At 35.0% G+C, this 16882-nt stretch overlaps 1 protein-coding gene across 2 annotated transcripts in view; it reads left to right on the top strand.

Annotated features, from left to right (window-relative positions):
- The first annotated feature begins 1057 nt into the window (after positions 1 to 1057).
- Positions 1058 to 16882, top strand: part of LOC140141941 (uncharacterized) — a 144479-nt gene continuing 128654 nt past the window's right edge. The window contains exon 1 of one of the 2 annotated variants that reach the window (XM_072163825.1): positions 1058 to 1626. In XM_072163825.1, coding sequence (XP_072019926.1) covers positions 1548 to 1626 — 79 coding nt within the window. In that variant the 5' untranslated portion in view covers positions 1058 to 1547. The remainder of the gene's footprint in view (positions 1627 to 16882) is intronic. The other variant, XM_072163824.1, reaches the window with a different exon arrangement.

Below are 16882 nucleotides of genomic sequence, written 5' to 3'. Positions count from 1 at the left end.
TAACATATTTATAATATTCTCAATTCTAAAATTCAATGAAGCATACTTGAAACACGACATTGAAGCTCTCTTTTCATCATTTTACTGGTTATCGTCTATCTTTCTTTTAATAAGATATTACCATGCCATAAATCAACTTAAATCATCAATATTATTATGTCATTCAAAAGTTAAGTACACTTATGTTTACACTGTCAACATTATTTTTGGATAACGAAAATAAAAAAAATGAAGGTTTTATTTCAAACTATAATGGTGACCCGCAGGTCAAATTGCTATAATTGTACATTTAAACACACCTAAACAGACACAATGCAATTTGCAGGCAGCAGCTTAATCAGCGCCAATATTGCAACATTGAAACAAACAACTATACAAATATCCAATCCAACCCCACCCCATCCCCCAGTTACCCAGTAGTCAATGAGGATAAAATACCTTGCCCAAGGACACAACACGTTGGCACGAGCGGGGCTCGAACTCGCAACCTATAGATTATGAGTCGGGCGCCTTATCCACTCGGCTACACGTGCTCCACAAAATAAGCGTTTTCAAAAGGAACATCAGTGTTAGCTTTCTATTTTCTGGATTTCCAACAACTAGGCCTACATGTATTTTTTCACAGTAAGTGAGTCTGCCGAGTTGTGCGGGTGGAATGTATGGGTGGTGGTGTAGGTGATATGCAGGGGTGGAATGTGAGCTGTGTGCCCATGTGGATGTTGGGGTGCGTTGGTGGGCGTTTAGATGAATTGTATTACGGCCAAAAATTCTAGGAAAAGATAAGTGCTATTGGTAAACACAATGGCAATATTCTGATGATTTTGTAAAAGATTAAAGATCAAAGTACACATCTATATTAACTTTAAATCACAAAAAGTCCGTTCGAAATGGCGTTTTACTCTGTGAGTGGCGCGCTTAATGAAGCTCTGTAATATTTAACCCTCATTGATACTGACACGTCCACTACGACGACTAAATCACATTTACAAGATAATTGTACCGTGTTACCTCTATTAGCTTCTAATAACATCAATAATTTAACAAAGTAGCTTGTGTCGATGATTAAAAGATTCATTGACGCTTCAGGAGCTTAAGGTGTATAACTAACCTACAAAACCTCTACGTTACCAATACTATATACAGCCACCACTACCAGCTCGATTGATTGGCTATTTACCCTCAATATAGTTTTCAGGCATAGTGTTGCTCATAGGCACTTTTTTTACGTGGCATGGCCACAATGCGCGTTAACTGCTGACTACTGGGAGACTGAGTTAATAACGCATGCGACCAATTGAACCCGTTCATTTTACATTCAGCTCGTCTACCGTGTAAAGGTGTGACTTACTCCAAGTGTAGCGTTTCATTCATCCACAATACGAAGGAAAACAATACAAGCATATCAGATTGGGTTTATTAAGGAAGGACATAGCTGGAGACCAAGTGAAGACAACACACTAACATTGTTTTCTTATTGCCAAGGTTAAGTGATTAAAACCACCTGTACTGTTCTGATTAGAAAGACTTTTTAATACCATTGTACTTTGATGACAATGGCATCCAGTGTATTCTTATCGACATGGATGGTGGCTTTCTTCTTATTAATGCTTGTCTATATCACACAAGGTAAGTGGATGCCAATGTTTCTTTTGTTTTATTCTATATTTTAATCATTGTACCCACCAATTGATACATTGAATGAATATTTAAACGAGAGCAATAGTTTTCATACATACCGGTAAACTTATGTTATACATTTTTAGGGAACATAGTTTAATATTCATTCTCCCTTCTTTGGGGCTTTTTAGGATTAAGCCATCAAGTTAGATATCGTTATCATTTATCATTATTATCTTTCAATTGAAATTTCATTTTAATTGATTTCATTTAGGTGTTTTATTGTTTACAAATTACTCTGTTCTTCTCTTCTGCCTCTTCTTTCTTTCTTTCTTTCTTTCTTTCTTTCTTTCTTTCTTTCTTTCTTTCTTTCTTTCTTTCTTTCTTTTTATTTTCCAATTATTATTCTGTTAAGGTTCAGATGCAGAGAGCATTATCAAGACATGTAAACATTAATGGGTTGGAATGTATTAAATACCGTATCCACGGGAGATGTGTTCTAATTAATACAATTAAGATCATAATTGATATGTCTGTAAATATCAGTCATTCAACCATCCCTTATTAAACAATATGTAAGCAAGGCAGGTAGATGAATCATTCAGTGTAACGTACACAGAAATAATGAGTTTATGTTTATTTTCCCTCCCAATTCAAAACCCAATTAGAACAGATTTTTTGACCTATTCTGGTCCCAAAGAAAAATAAAAGCACATAAAACCGATTATTATTTAGGCAGATACTCCGAATACATTTGAATCAGTCGGTTTTCCTAAGTATCTGATAGTAATTAACTAGTTAACCCGGTGATAACATTTTTGAAAATGAAGTAAGCTTACATATACATCATTTTTTTTCTCATTCGCAAGCTTACAATTTGGAGAATCTTAAATTGGCATTTACCTGTTTACTACAAAATCCAGAATTTGTTAGTTAGAACCTTGTATTTATTTCTCAGCCTACGAATCTCACAAATGCTTCGAACTACGTAGAAATAAACGTGATACTCTCATTAAAAATACAATAATTGTTTCACAAAAATGAACTTTGTTATCCTTCTCAATATTTCAATCGTGTGAATTAGTTCGTTGATGATCTAATTCGGCCTAAAATAGACCCTTATAGGGACACTAGCAATATAACCGACAAAATATAATGTTCGCTATCTCCCTGGAAGTTTGCGCTTCTCATGATTTAATGCACATTACGTTGGGTACGGACTACGTATAACATCGACTGTTATATCACGATGTTCAAATAAAGACGTCGCTGTACTTTAAATAAGATAGTTGTGTCTTTTTAATTTAGAAAAAAACCACACTATCTTAATAAGATTGTGCTTTTATGCAGGATGGTAAAGAGAAAACGAAAAAAAATGCGCTGTAAGCTGTAGAATCACTACGATTCTACAAAACTTTGAATAATTGAATTTACAATGATTGAATTAAAAATGCATTATTGATTGGCTCAAAAAGTGTAGGAATAAGTGACGTTTATTTTTCTTCGGTCGGTTTTTATTTTCTACTTCTAGTTATCTTTAAGTTCAAGACATCTTTCAAAATACCTATTGTCTGAAATATATAGTGATTTAATATGCACATTAGATTTAGTTATTATTAGATTATATAAATACATGTCAATGATTTGCAGCTTCCATATTTAGTATTTTTCGAGTCATGCGAAAGGATTCCTGTATTCATGGAATAAACAACATGGAATGCTGCACTCCAGAGAATCAACGAAACGCAACACATTCATTACCATCGTTTTGCTAAATCGAGTCGCAAATAATCTATGTATATTAAGTCTTTCTTCATAAGCCACAGGCTCTCATGACATAGTCTGAACAATTATAACTAAATAAACCTATACATACATTTCCAAAATTGGGTACTTGTCTTTTTGGGGAAATTTATTGAACAATGCACAAGTACACATTTTCCCATCCGAACACTATTATCGCGCTTCGTAGCTTTGGTAAATATGTAAGTAATGAATTCGTAGTTAAAAGCGTCGTTTATTAAGCACGCGTTAATGTTATGGATGGGTAAATATTGGGATTTGACCACTCAAAATGGTTGCCATCCTATATGCTTCTGTTCTTCATGAAATGACGTACTCTACACATTAGTTGTATTTGGTTTTTCTTGATTGTTACTAATCCAGCTACCAACAATAAAATTAGACTCTTCGCAGTTGTGATATTCAATATCTCAGAAACTGCATGCCTTAAACATGAATTGATTCCATTTCAAATATGTTTCAGTACAATCATGTAAATTGTCTCATAATATCGTAATTATCTCTAAAGAAACACGTGTTTCTTGGACTTGAGTGTATTCATGAAACCCATAATCCTTTCAAGCTATTTCTGTATCACGGTTTACCAAGAGGCTTACCACCTCCTAGATGTTCAAGCCGGTTCTTATGTAATTGTTGACAATACTATATACATGTATGTTTCACAAATACTGATATTACTACTAGAAGTTACATTAACAAGTGCATAAAGACTACATTTGTATTTTGCTGCAATAGATAGTATTTCTAGTATTTCCACACCACGGACTTCTTCATTGTTTTCATCCGGGAAAAACCAACAAATTATAAGTGATTGTCCGCTGGCCGTTTGTTTCTGTGTCTAATCGCTCCTTTTAATTTGTTCGTTTGATTTTATGTCCTCTTTTCTTGTTCTGATCTATTTTCCTTATCTTTCATTGACATTGTACTATAAACACTTCATCTCAAAACGGGTAGTTTTATCGTTTAAACACGCATTATTTAGAGAGAATAATACTTCTAATAGTCACTAATAGGTGCTATTTCTGACATCATGTTCATCAGCCGTGAAACAACCAAAAACACACAACCAAAACGCATCAACATTGAATACGATAATAGTTATTATTACCGTCGAATAGCATCGCTCATTTCGACCATCATTCACAATAAAAAGAGTTAAGGTTATTAAACGAATCTTTGTTTAAAGTGCATTATGTTATAGAGGTGCTTTATTTTATAGGGAATTACTGAAAGGCATGAACACGGAAGGAAAGAACATGAGGAAACTGTATAATTATACGTCAATGAAAGTTTATTTTTGAACTTACAGAAGAAATAATACAAAGTCAATATTACGAGTAACAATCCACAGCAATTATTACGACACGCACAGAGGAGTAAGATAAGACAGAGCGCGTACCACCAGTCAAAGTCTCCGCCTCATCCGATAATGAGGGCCGATTGTTCCATGAAATGCGACAGGCGAGACTGCTACGCAATTACCGCGTATTTTCATGGTCTATCGCGTAATCGCGAAAGCACGCAACGCTCTATCGCGTATACGCGAAGGCACGCAGCGCTGGCGTGATTGTTAGACACGACACGATCGAACAATCGGCCCTCATGAATATGCGAGAACTGGTAGCATACAATACACGGGGACTTTGACTGGTGGTACGCGCTCTGTCTTATCTTACTCCTCTGTGACGACACGCCATTTCACTAAATATAGCTTGCCTCGACTACCAAGAAAAAAAGCAAAACCAGCCGTTTTGTGCACGTAATACTCGCGTAGTAATATTATTCAAATTCATAAAAGAACTCAGCAAAGTGGCCCTTCTGTCTAGTTACACGATATGGAATGCTAGGCAGAAGCCGGCCTGGGGCTCCGAAGATCAGCCCCACATCAGTTTGTGATCGCACTCGCCGCCCTGCTATTTTTTTTGGTTTTTTTCAGTCCTGCTTGGTTAACTTTGGTACGTTTTCCTGGTATGTTCTGCTTGTTTGTATATTCTTGTGTATTTTTGCTAATGTATAATATGTCACCCTGCATTCATTTGGGCATCTTGTCCAGATTTTGTCCTGGGTATTTGTTCCTCCTTGTATTCTTGCATTGCTTGAATTTTGTATTTTGCATTCCTGAATAAAGGTTGATATAACACATGAAGAGTAATGCCATGAAAATTAGTAATTAGCACCAATTCAACCACACAGTCTAACAACGTAATAAGTCAGAAGGTATTGAACTAACGTACCCCAAGTTATAAGCGAAGCACGCAAAGTGGCCGTATCAATTTTATTATTATTATTGTATAAGCTCCCAATTTCTACTTTTAGGTTAATCAAACCTGCATTTGTATGTTATATCCAATGACCAAGCAGTAAATCGTACTGCTGGTGCAACAACCCCCTCATAGTCTATGTTAAAAAAATTTAGCTCAGTAGTTCTAGGGTTAATGCTTTATTAAAAACATTTAATCATCATTTCTGATTACTTTAAGGGTCGGTCACCCACCATTGCACAGTATTTTTAGGGGGCCCGAGAGCACATCAGATACACCAAATTGCATTCTGAATACGAGAAATGTCCTTCTGATATCCAATAATTTTGATTGTTTGAAATTCGCAAATTTAGGTCAAAATACTCTTAAGTACATTAGATTTATAAAGCTTACTTCGAGGACTATTAAATGTCACAAATATAAAATTTTAATAATGTGTAAAATAATACATAAAATGTGTATTATATCGCGAATTTCAAAAAATCTAAATTATTTGATATCAGAAGGATATTTCTCGTATTCAGAATGCAATTTGGTGTGTCTGATGGGCTCTTAGGTCCCACAAAAATACTGTGCAAACGGCACTATCGAACCTTTAATGGCACAACTTAACCAAATATAACTTACATAAAATACAGCGCACCCTGTAGACACATAATCTAATTTCCTGATATAGATATGTTGATTAATTGTCGCATGCTATAAAATCAATCACCATAACACTTTAATGATCCCACTTCAGCTCATTTTCTTAAAATTACTTGGAAATTAGAGTGCATCAGGAAATGATTATCTTGAAATGCCTCTAGTAAGATGCGTCTGTTTGCTAGTAAAATTAACCACACGCATCTTTTTATTATTGTCGGTGCAAAGAGCTGGTCAAAAAATAGGGCATTTTCACAAATGCTCCAAATCTTGATTTTACATGACCATATTTGAAGATAGATATTGAAGATCATCCATTCAGGTAATTACAAACATTCCTATAGAGTTGGGTCACTGGTTCTCGAAATAATTTCATATGATCGATCCATGTTCTTGCACGGTAATGTGCAGATAAAGCCCAGTTACGTTAAAGGCATCAATGAGCTTTTCAGGGCCAGATTTACCATTGGTTATTTTAGTTTAGCCGTATTGGTTACATACCACTAATAGGCCTGGGCGATACATAGAAATACGACGAGTAACTATTTCATGGCATGGCATCTGAAAAGAATGCATTAAAATCGCTGAAATTGATCAAGTTATATATCCAAAGAAGTACTTTTTAGGGTTTGATGCTTCAAAATGGTATATTTTCTCTCATTATATGACATTTTTGTTGTAATAGTACCAAAATTCATAAGCACGGCTTCGGTTTTTAGTAAATATTCGCCCTACCATATTGTAACTTTCAACTTCGAGGGCGCACTGCCATTTTAAGGTGTTTACGGTTCAGTGCGTTAAAACAAGAAAAGTCTCAGGTCAACCTATGTTGAATTTTTGATCATTTGGCCTCTAAATCAGTTTCACCTGATATAAGTGGCATTTAACTGTGAGAGTTATGAATATGAGAAAATTCCACCCGAAATTAGCCATTTTCCCATTGAAACCCGTGTAATACATAATTAGTGGTATTTAACCTATAACAAAAGTCCTTGACTGATCATGTCTTTGGCAAAACTACCAAAATCAATAGATGCAGTTCCCCCTAAAAAGGCAATAATGATGCACATTATATAGTACTTTAAAAATACATTCGATGCACTTTGCAAGAATTGGAAGAGAAATATGTGTGTTTTCAAATTGCATTCGATAGGCGCTGGGAAACTGAATAGAAATATAGAAAGTAGTGATACAATACGAAAAACTTACAACACTCTCACTGGTCTGATAAATGCCATTAGGTGTTTGAGATGAAATGATCTTGCAATCTGACTTCAGAAAACTACAACCTAATCAGATAAAAAAAAATCAATCATAACCAACGACTAATAGTCATTCAGCACGTGCTTCTTTGAGCTCTTTGGCCCTTTTGGATAACGAACACAGCCATAGACCACATAGACTTTCAGGCTATTTAAATGTTCGAGATAAGGGCAAGCTTATATAATTTCAAAGATATCTTTGCTTCAAGTCAAGAGAATCAGTGATTAGTTTTATTTAAACGGTTATATGAAAGACAACCAAATACATGATGCAGTCATGTCTACAGTAGAATTCATCTCGACCTTTGCAGGACTTAAACCCCATTAAAAGCTATTAAACCAAGATAACACTCATTGAAGCAGCTCAACTGATTAAATCAGATCTTCTCTGGTTGTGCACAAGTGTCTGTTTTACATGTGCGACATCGCAATAAAGCTGGTATTATAGCTTCAGTTGGGTAACCGATTATAAAGGAAACGAAAGGAAACAATGGTATGTGTACCGTTGTTCACGAAATGAGACAATGCCCTGCTTTTTGTTAACCAGCATTCTTCAAAATGAGCAACATAATGATTGTTGACTTAACACGGTTTGGAAATAATTTCTTCATATTTTTGGTGTTATCTGTCGTTTACATATCCTTCCTAAAACACAAAAGTGCGACCCTCTCCAAACATCTAAATTAGCTAAAGATTTAGGACATGTTACAAAACTATATTTTCTAGAACCTATTTAGAATTGTTTAAATGTAGCTTGTACCGTTTTTTTTGTGGCATCCTTCAGAACGGAGCGGTCCGTTACCAATATAGCTCAATATTTCCGGTCAAATCGCCATTCAAGTAACACGGGGAGGTGCCTAGCTATGAGCTAGCTATGCTTTGCCCTCACTCATATTCTACGAACGTGCGACCCCTTCTGAACATCTAACCTAGCTGTAAGTTTAGGTCATGTTAGAGAAATATATTTGCTAGAAGTTTGGAGAATAGTTAAAATATTGGCCGGTTATTTTTCACACAGTGATGTTAACTAGGCAATGCCCATATACCTATAACATACACTGTTTGTAGAGGTCACGCGTCAATGGTGAGAGCACTGTGTATTGTGTATAGGAAAACGGGCAGTAACTGCAGTATGATACGTTCGTACAATGTAGCCCCTGTTACTTCTGCTCTTAATATTATTCCTATTATATTTTTCTAACGTTTTGGAAAAAAACTTTTATAATTTTTGTAATCATTAACCTAAAATCAAGTTCCTTTCGTTAAGAACACGCAGATTGCTATTATGAGCTTTCGAGGAAAAAAAAGGCGACCATAATTGTGATTCACTGAATAACTTACATACAGAGGAAATGGAAATAGAATAACCTTTAAAAAACATTAATCGTGTAGTAATAATGGTCTTAAAGAGACGCGACATGGGAAACGTTCATTAACATAAAACACACCCATAAGCAACACATGATTAACTTGTTGAAACAAGGATTTTCATCTATAATTAAAATCGTTTCACCGGATAGGTCTTAGAATCGATGGAGATTATTGGCAGAATGTTTGAGGACAATTCACAATGCATAATGAGATCACTGTGAAGCTACGTTATAGCATTTGAATGTACTACAACATTGTAGTTTCAGGTATTTGAATGTGAAGGCATTGTTGCAACTGTAATGCGATCAATTTAAATATTCCGACTTCATTTTCTATAATATTTGATTACAGTTCATTTTCTACAAATGGACTTACTTGTTGAATTATAGATAAATCTCTACCCCTCTTAACAATTATTTTAAACTTTCCATTTGTAAAAAAAGAGAGAAATAAAAGAGGATTCTTCTATTTGTAACTAAATTCACCATCTTTTAAATACCTATTTCGAGGTTTCATTTCTTGCTATTTCTATTCGTCCTTAATACAGTAAGCCAAATAATTAAGGTACCAGTTATGATCACCCCTGTATATCCCAAACAAAGATGAATATGTTAAAATTAAAACCAGCAGCCAATACCTGTACCTTTTAGCTTTGATATAAAACCCCACTTGTTGAAATTGGTTGAGAATTAAAGTTAAACACGGCGCTAGTTATCTTGTTCGAGAATGCATCTTCCTTAGGTTTTGGATCATTGTGGCTTTATTTCTTGACCAATTTTAACGAGTTGGGTCTTAAATCCGAGCTGAAATATGCAGCTATTGGTTTGTGGCTCTAAATATGACATATCCGCCTTTGATATACAGGGGTAACAATAACTGGTATCTTAATTGTTTTGCAGACTGTATATCATTATCTTTATTGCCACTAAAACTTTTGGTGAAATTTGTTCCCTTCATACCTGTATTACGTGACATTTTTAGGGAAAATAAACTTTTGAGCCATTTACTATATTTTTGACATCACATAATTATGGTTCGTTGACGTCATTCTTAAGTTAGATTTAATTTTAATGTTTTCCAAGCGTTTATCATTTTATTGATTATAGCGATTGCGTACTCGTTGAAACTCTGTACGTATAGACGAATCAAATTTCACGCATTCCAACACCTCAATGGCAGCCATAGCTGGGTCCCCGCTGGGTCTATCCCACCTGAAATGTGAAATGATGCGGCCTTGGCAGGGATTTTAAACTGTATTCCATCACCCGTGTTACACGTGGACAAAAGAATGATGAAAGTTTACAACACAATACAACAAAACATCGATTTTTAAGCGGCTTTCATCCACCCAATTGTTCAGTCACAATACCAGTTCGGTACGGAGGGGACCCAGTAATGGCCGAATGAATTCCGACCATCACTTGTCTCGTTGGATTCGTCTATACACTATTTTTGCAATTTCTATTACATTCCGCGCAAAAGGGCTTCAATACCATTTCATAAGAAACCAACTAGTACGTCGTTAGACTGGACAAGTTTCGGTCAGAAGTGACTCTGACTTCATTCCCAATGCAGTCCTTACGAAGTCAAACTCACTTAAAACGAAAATTGAACAACTTAGGAGTCCGATTGCGTACTCGTTGAACCTCCTATATTTCCATAGGTCTTGCGGTTCTTGGCCAATAATATATCCAAACTAATGTTTTGGGCTTTTTGGGACATCGTCTATAGAACCTAGACGATTCCTCTTATGCATTAGCTTTTGCTTTGTCTCAATAGTTGAATGAAAAACCGCTATGTCATCGTCCCCGACTTAATTGGCCTGAAAACATGGTCTTGGCTATTACAATTACATGATCTTTAATTAACACGGTTTTGTTCAAATAACACCTCAATGAAGCCTTAAATTGCACCGGTGTCATAACAAAAATATGAAAGTCTTTCCTGATGGCAAAATCTCAAATCTAATTTTTAGCCAATTGGAACACCCACATTTAAAAGCCAGACACTCCGATAATGTGACAATTACAGACATAAGCCATTACGTTTTAAACTTTCGCGTACCCTTGGTGTAACGCGAGAACCGGTGTACAGACTGTAACAATAAAAATTATACAATTGCAAAATATAAGAGATCATGGCAACAATGTTATATGCAGTGGAATCAGTAACACCGTGGCTAACAGAAAACCTTGACTTGGTTTCTTTACTAGTTCGAATTCACCGCTATGCTCAATCAACTAAACTGTCCAGAAAACGAGTTGCGCCACTTTTGACATTTTCGCGCATAATTATGAAGCCTGCATTGCGTAAAATCGATTTTCATGATTAGCAATTACATTTTTGCTTTTCAAAAAAATAAATAAAAGGGGTCATGTCATAAATGTGATATGCAGTAGAATTAGTAATATCTTGGCTAACAGAAACACTTTACTTGGTGTCTTTCCTATATAGTTCAGGTTTAAACGCTATGCCCGAGTTGGGCCACTTTTGACCAATTCGCATATCAAGTTTGTACCGCGTAAAATGAACTCTCATGCTTATCGTCAACCCAGAACAAAATCAAAGGTTAATTGACATTAGTAAATAAATAATATGATATTTATTTCAAAAATATAAATTAAAATACCACTTCAAATGCCATGCCATTGTTTACAATTACCCATCTTAATACTAGAGCACCGACCAGATGGTTCATTATTCAATTCAATTCAGTCACTTTTGCTACATTAAAACACGAAAGTAGCCCAATCTGTTTAAGGACTACTTTACTTAATTAGCATATCTTCGCTTATAGACAAAGCTTATGAAATCACCTTGGCGACCAAGTAAAATTAACGTGTTTACTATTTTCTAAATTGTATAATTTTTTTTGTTACAATCTGTATACCTCTGGAATACGCAATGGTGCACATCATCAACCCCAGAATGAATACTTATTTAACCTTTTCATACGTTAAGATGAGATTTCTCAAAATGTTTATTTTCTCCTTCTGATTGCTTTACCTTTTAGATGAACCAGTGGTGTATGCACTTACTATGTAGGCAGCACAAAATCCAGGTTACGTGTGTAGCACCATACGCGTACTTCATAAGTAGAGTACATTGCAGAGGGATATATGTTTTAATGTGCAAACATGAAGTCCTTCTCACATGGTTTGTGTTTCCTTCACATTCTAATGCACGCCCAAAGCCTGTAGGTTGCACATTATCTACCCTAGAATACTTACTAAACTTGTTCATACTTTCAGAATAAAGCCGGGCTTTCTCAAAAAGATCATCTTTCCTTCTGATTGCTTAACCTTTTAGATGCCCAAACATGGTAGAGCCAGCTAGGTTTGGCCCATCTACGATGTACACAGTACACGGCTCCCGGTTACGTGAGAGTAAACTAAAGTACCACCACATGATTAATATTCAGTGGTACACCATGGCACCAGAGTACATTTATGGGGACATTGTGTCCGTAAGTTTTACATACTTTCCATATCAGAAATATGTCGTCCAAACTAATTCATATAATATGACATTAAGGGCTGGGGTATGAACGTTTGGACAGTATTTATTTTGGGACATTAGAGCACATCAGACATATCGAATTGCATTCTGAATACGAAGAATGTCATTCTGATATCAAATAATTTTGGTTTTTGAAATTCGCAATTTAATACACATTTTATGGCAAATCATTAAAAATTGATATTTTGATATTTAACAGTACTCGAAGTAAACTTAATAAATCTGATACTTAACGTGTATGTAGGTGGGATGAAATGCCGACGATCAATTGAAAATTTTGACCTTTCGTATTGAAGATATGGATTTTTTCCCAAAACACCAAAAAAAATAGGTCTTTTGGGAAAAAATCTATATCTTCAATATGAAAGGTCAAAATTTTCAATTGACCGTCGGCTTTTTCCCTGCTACATACACTTTAAGAATATAATTAGATTTATATAATTTACTTCGAGGACTGTTATATATCAAAAATTTGTCATAAAATTTGTATTATATTGTGATTTTCAAAAAATGAAAATTATTTGATATCAGAAAGACATGCTTCGTATTCAGAATGCAATTTGATAGGTCTGAGGTGCTCTCATGTCCCACAAAAAATACTGTCGAAACGCAATAAACGCTCATTTTAGATCCCTTAACTTCGGAAGTTTCAGTGACTAAATTAGTCCATCGTATCGTGTTTTCGTCCACTTGAGCACCCTTAGTATTTCCAGTATCTAGAGCATACCAGCCCACATTTGTGTTACTCAATACTTTACAGCTTCTGCCGATAGTGGTTTAAGAATAATTTATCATTTAAACCTACGTCTATCATAAAAAAATGTTTCCTAAATTTTTCATCACCCAGCTGCATAAGATTCATTCTAGTGGGCGAGGAGAAAAACCCGTAAATTGCCGTAGATTACATTTCAAACTGATACGAATATAATCGAAGTCCATCAAAATATTATCATCCCTTTAATAGTTTGCTTTAACAATGAACCAGCGCAATTTTAAGATATTTGTCAATTTTGATATTGCAGTGTTGTACGCTTCAAAGACATAAAATAATAAGCATTTTTTCTCTTCTTATTTTAAATAATTAACACAAATTTGTACTTTTTCCTTAAGCTTGTGTCTCTCATTGAGATTTTCTATTTTCAACTGTGATTAGGGACCGTTCACAAACACTTGTAAGGGGGGCCTGATGCAAAAAAACTTTATCGCGAAAATTTGCCGGGGCCCCCCTTTACAGACCTCGACAATTTCAGGGCCCCCCTTTTTGACATGAAAATTATGGGTCAACCCCATAGAAAAGCATATAAACTCAATTTTTCCAGGAAAATTTGTGGTAATTTTTTCAGGGCCCCCCTTAGGAGGGTCAAAAATTTTCAGGGCCCCCCTTTTTGCATCAGGCCCCCCTAACAAGTGTTTGTGAACGGTCCCTTAGCAGATGACCAGTTGTCACATTGCCAGATGTAAAATATAAACTAGTTAACAGTTGATGACATTGTAAAGTCGATACCTTAGGGTCATAATATAAACACTGTAAAGTGTGCTGAGGCTTGTGGATCAATATGCGTTTGTTCCTGTGCGTAGCGCACTATAAATCACTGCACTTTTGTTTTTTTAAGTCTATACCTTTAATACGGGCAGTGGCATAATAGCTGCCACGAAGTGACCTTTTGTTTGATCCAATTGATGATCAAATGTCGATAATCGGTTACAAGTGTTAAGCAAGTGGCGGTTTATTTGTAGAATGAGTTACAATTGTTACAACATTTTTACCTGAAAAAAGATGATTAGGTATAACACGTTTTTAAGTAGTCGGCATCGTATGGAGGGGTGGTTATGTGGTGTTCATGGTGATGAATTTAATTTGATCTATATGTGGCCACCATTATTGTGATTAAGTGAGGTGGTGACCAGGTTACTTTTGAGGAGTAAGCACGCTGTAGGCTATGGTCGCTTGAGTCCTGTGAGGCGAAGCAAAGTTTTCCAACAAGAACATAAAATTCTGGAGAAACTAGAGTGGCTAGGTGTGTTATCCTAGCGGCCTTATAAGGTCTTTAGAAACAAATTGCCATCTCGATCAACTTTCATCATACTTAGCCATCATTAAGATCATGTCATTGCTATTTCTATATAATGTAACGGGGGTAAAGTTTCAATCCATGGCTTGGCTCTAGAGGCAAGCAATGTCTTCATGTAATCGTAATGTCATTCCTATCATCTTCATTATCTCTATTACTATAGTGTTAAGTTCCATTGCTTGGACTGATTTCACACTTCAACATTTAGGTATGTGTCGATGTTACTTACAAATGATTGATTACCACCTGTAACAGTAATGGGTTACCTGTCTGGTATTTATATACATAAGAACAGGCCATTACACTATTATACATTTAAAGGAACACTCCAGCAATCACAACATTATGCTTTATATGTTAGAAAAACAATTCGAATCACATAGTTTAAAATAAACTCATATTAATCATAAAACGAATATAAACGCTGGCTCTCAACACGCGACATTCAAAGTTCCCGCGCCAAAATTGCCTGTGGCAATGACGTCATGGTTATGTGTGCTCAATTGTCGTCAGCCTTTACTGTGTTACTGGGATGTCATTGCCATAGGCAATTTTGGTGGAAGGATAATTTGAATATGATGTGATCGAGAGACGGCTGTTTTTAAGGTCAATATAAGTTTGTTTTAAATAAAACCACAATAAGGCATATTATTGTGATTACCGGAGTGTTCCTTTAAATATCCATAAAAGTACATGTATCGATATCTCATTTGCTATTTATTCTTTCTCAATGATGTTAATATACATTTCTGAATAAATAACATTGCTTTATGCATTATTATGATTTTTGCAATGAAATGTGATCATTTGTTAATCCTTGCTTACAGTAAAAAAACCGATATTGGCACACTATACACAAATGTCATCAATATACAAACACTAACCTCGTAACACTGTTTGATTGACCACACGAGAGCAATAAATACTGGGTCAATTACACATCAATTAAGATCATTAGGTAGAACTAAAATGAATTATTTATGACGTAATCTAGACTACATGTTATGTCTGACCGCCATCGATTTTGACACTTACTCAATTGATTGATATTGTATTAGTGCGCTTGCCACAAAGTGTCAAATTATTAATACGAATGTGATATTCGTTTACAATTTGTATTTCGTTGTTTGGTTTTTGCTTTACAAGAGACAGATGAGATCTCGTTTCAATTTAAAGTTAAAAGCCCATTCAGTGATTTGCTCATCCGGACGATCGTAAAAATCATCGAAATTCAGATTTGGGTACCTTTGTCATTGTCAAAGATGTGCTTACATAGCCTGCTGGTGATTTAGGCGAACGCCGTCTATTTAAGACAAAATGCATTTATATGAATTTGTAATTTATATAATGACAGTATATAAATTAGCTACATGTATTTGAATGGGCTTCAACTTCGTCAATACTGTTTTTTTTTTAAATAATTTTTTGCAAAAGTTTTCATTTCAAAAATACCAAATTACAATTTGAATGACTTATCCTTTACCTTTAAGCAATTTATAAACAATTTAATTTGTTACACTTGCGCTGGATAGGTCTTTAACTCGTACTTCAAAAGCTAGTTAAGTAACCTCAGAAATGTCATGAATCAAAATTGTATTTAAAACAAATATATTGCAAGCCCTGGGCCTCAAGGAAGAACAGATGATTAATTGTGTTTTCAACTGATTGAGTGTCCCAGGTTAAAGAAGAACTAAAACAAACAAACAAAAGAGGAAGCACAGAAAAGAGAAAGATATCATGTTCTGGATTAAATCCGTGTTTGTATATACAGTGCCTGGTTTTAAAGTTCATTGAAATGACTTTCCTTTGAGAAGCAAATTTACTTGAAATTCACTCATAATGATTTAGCTTAATTATGTTAAGGGTTTCAGAAATAGGTCATGTTAATGCTGGTTCAGTTTCAGTTTATGTTTCCCCTGATATTAATTTATTCGTAGTATATCTTCTGTATTGTCTATCGGCAGGATAACATTAATCCATTATATTTGTGTTTGATATCAAAAGGTGCTAACATCCTAACGCTTTTGACACCATCCTTAAATCTATTGCGGTATCCTTTTCAAACATTTAACATAGTTCAATATAGCTCATTAAAACAGCGTGGAAACTTTATACTTGATACACTGAGGTAGTTTCTGAAAACATTGGCCAAGTAAATGCTATATTCAAATTTACAAATTCATCAAATTATTTAGAAGTCAATGTACATTCCTTGACATGCGAATAGGTTGCTGAGGCTTTGAAATCAAGATGAATGTATCGTTAACATCCTAGTAAAAACTTGAATGTCTCAACAAATGTAGGAATACAAATGGCTATGGGATTAATCATT

Source organism: Amphiura filiformis, chromosome 20 (assembly GCF_039555335.1).
Source record: "Amphiura filiformis chromosome 20, Afil_fr2py, whole genome shotgun sequence".
In the NCBI taxonomy this organism is placed as follows: domain Eukaryota; kingdom Metazoa; phylum Echinodermata; class Ophiuroidea; order Amphilepidida; family Amphiuridae; genus Amphiura; species Amphiura filiformis.
The sequence above is the reverse complement of the archived record's forward strand: the minus strand, read 5'-3'. Positions and strand labels throughout refer to the sequence as shown.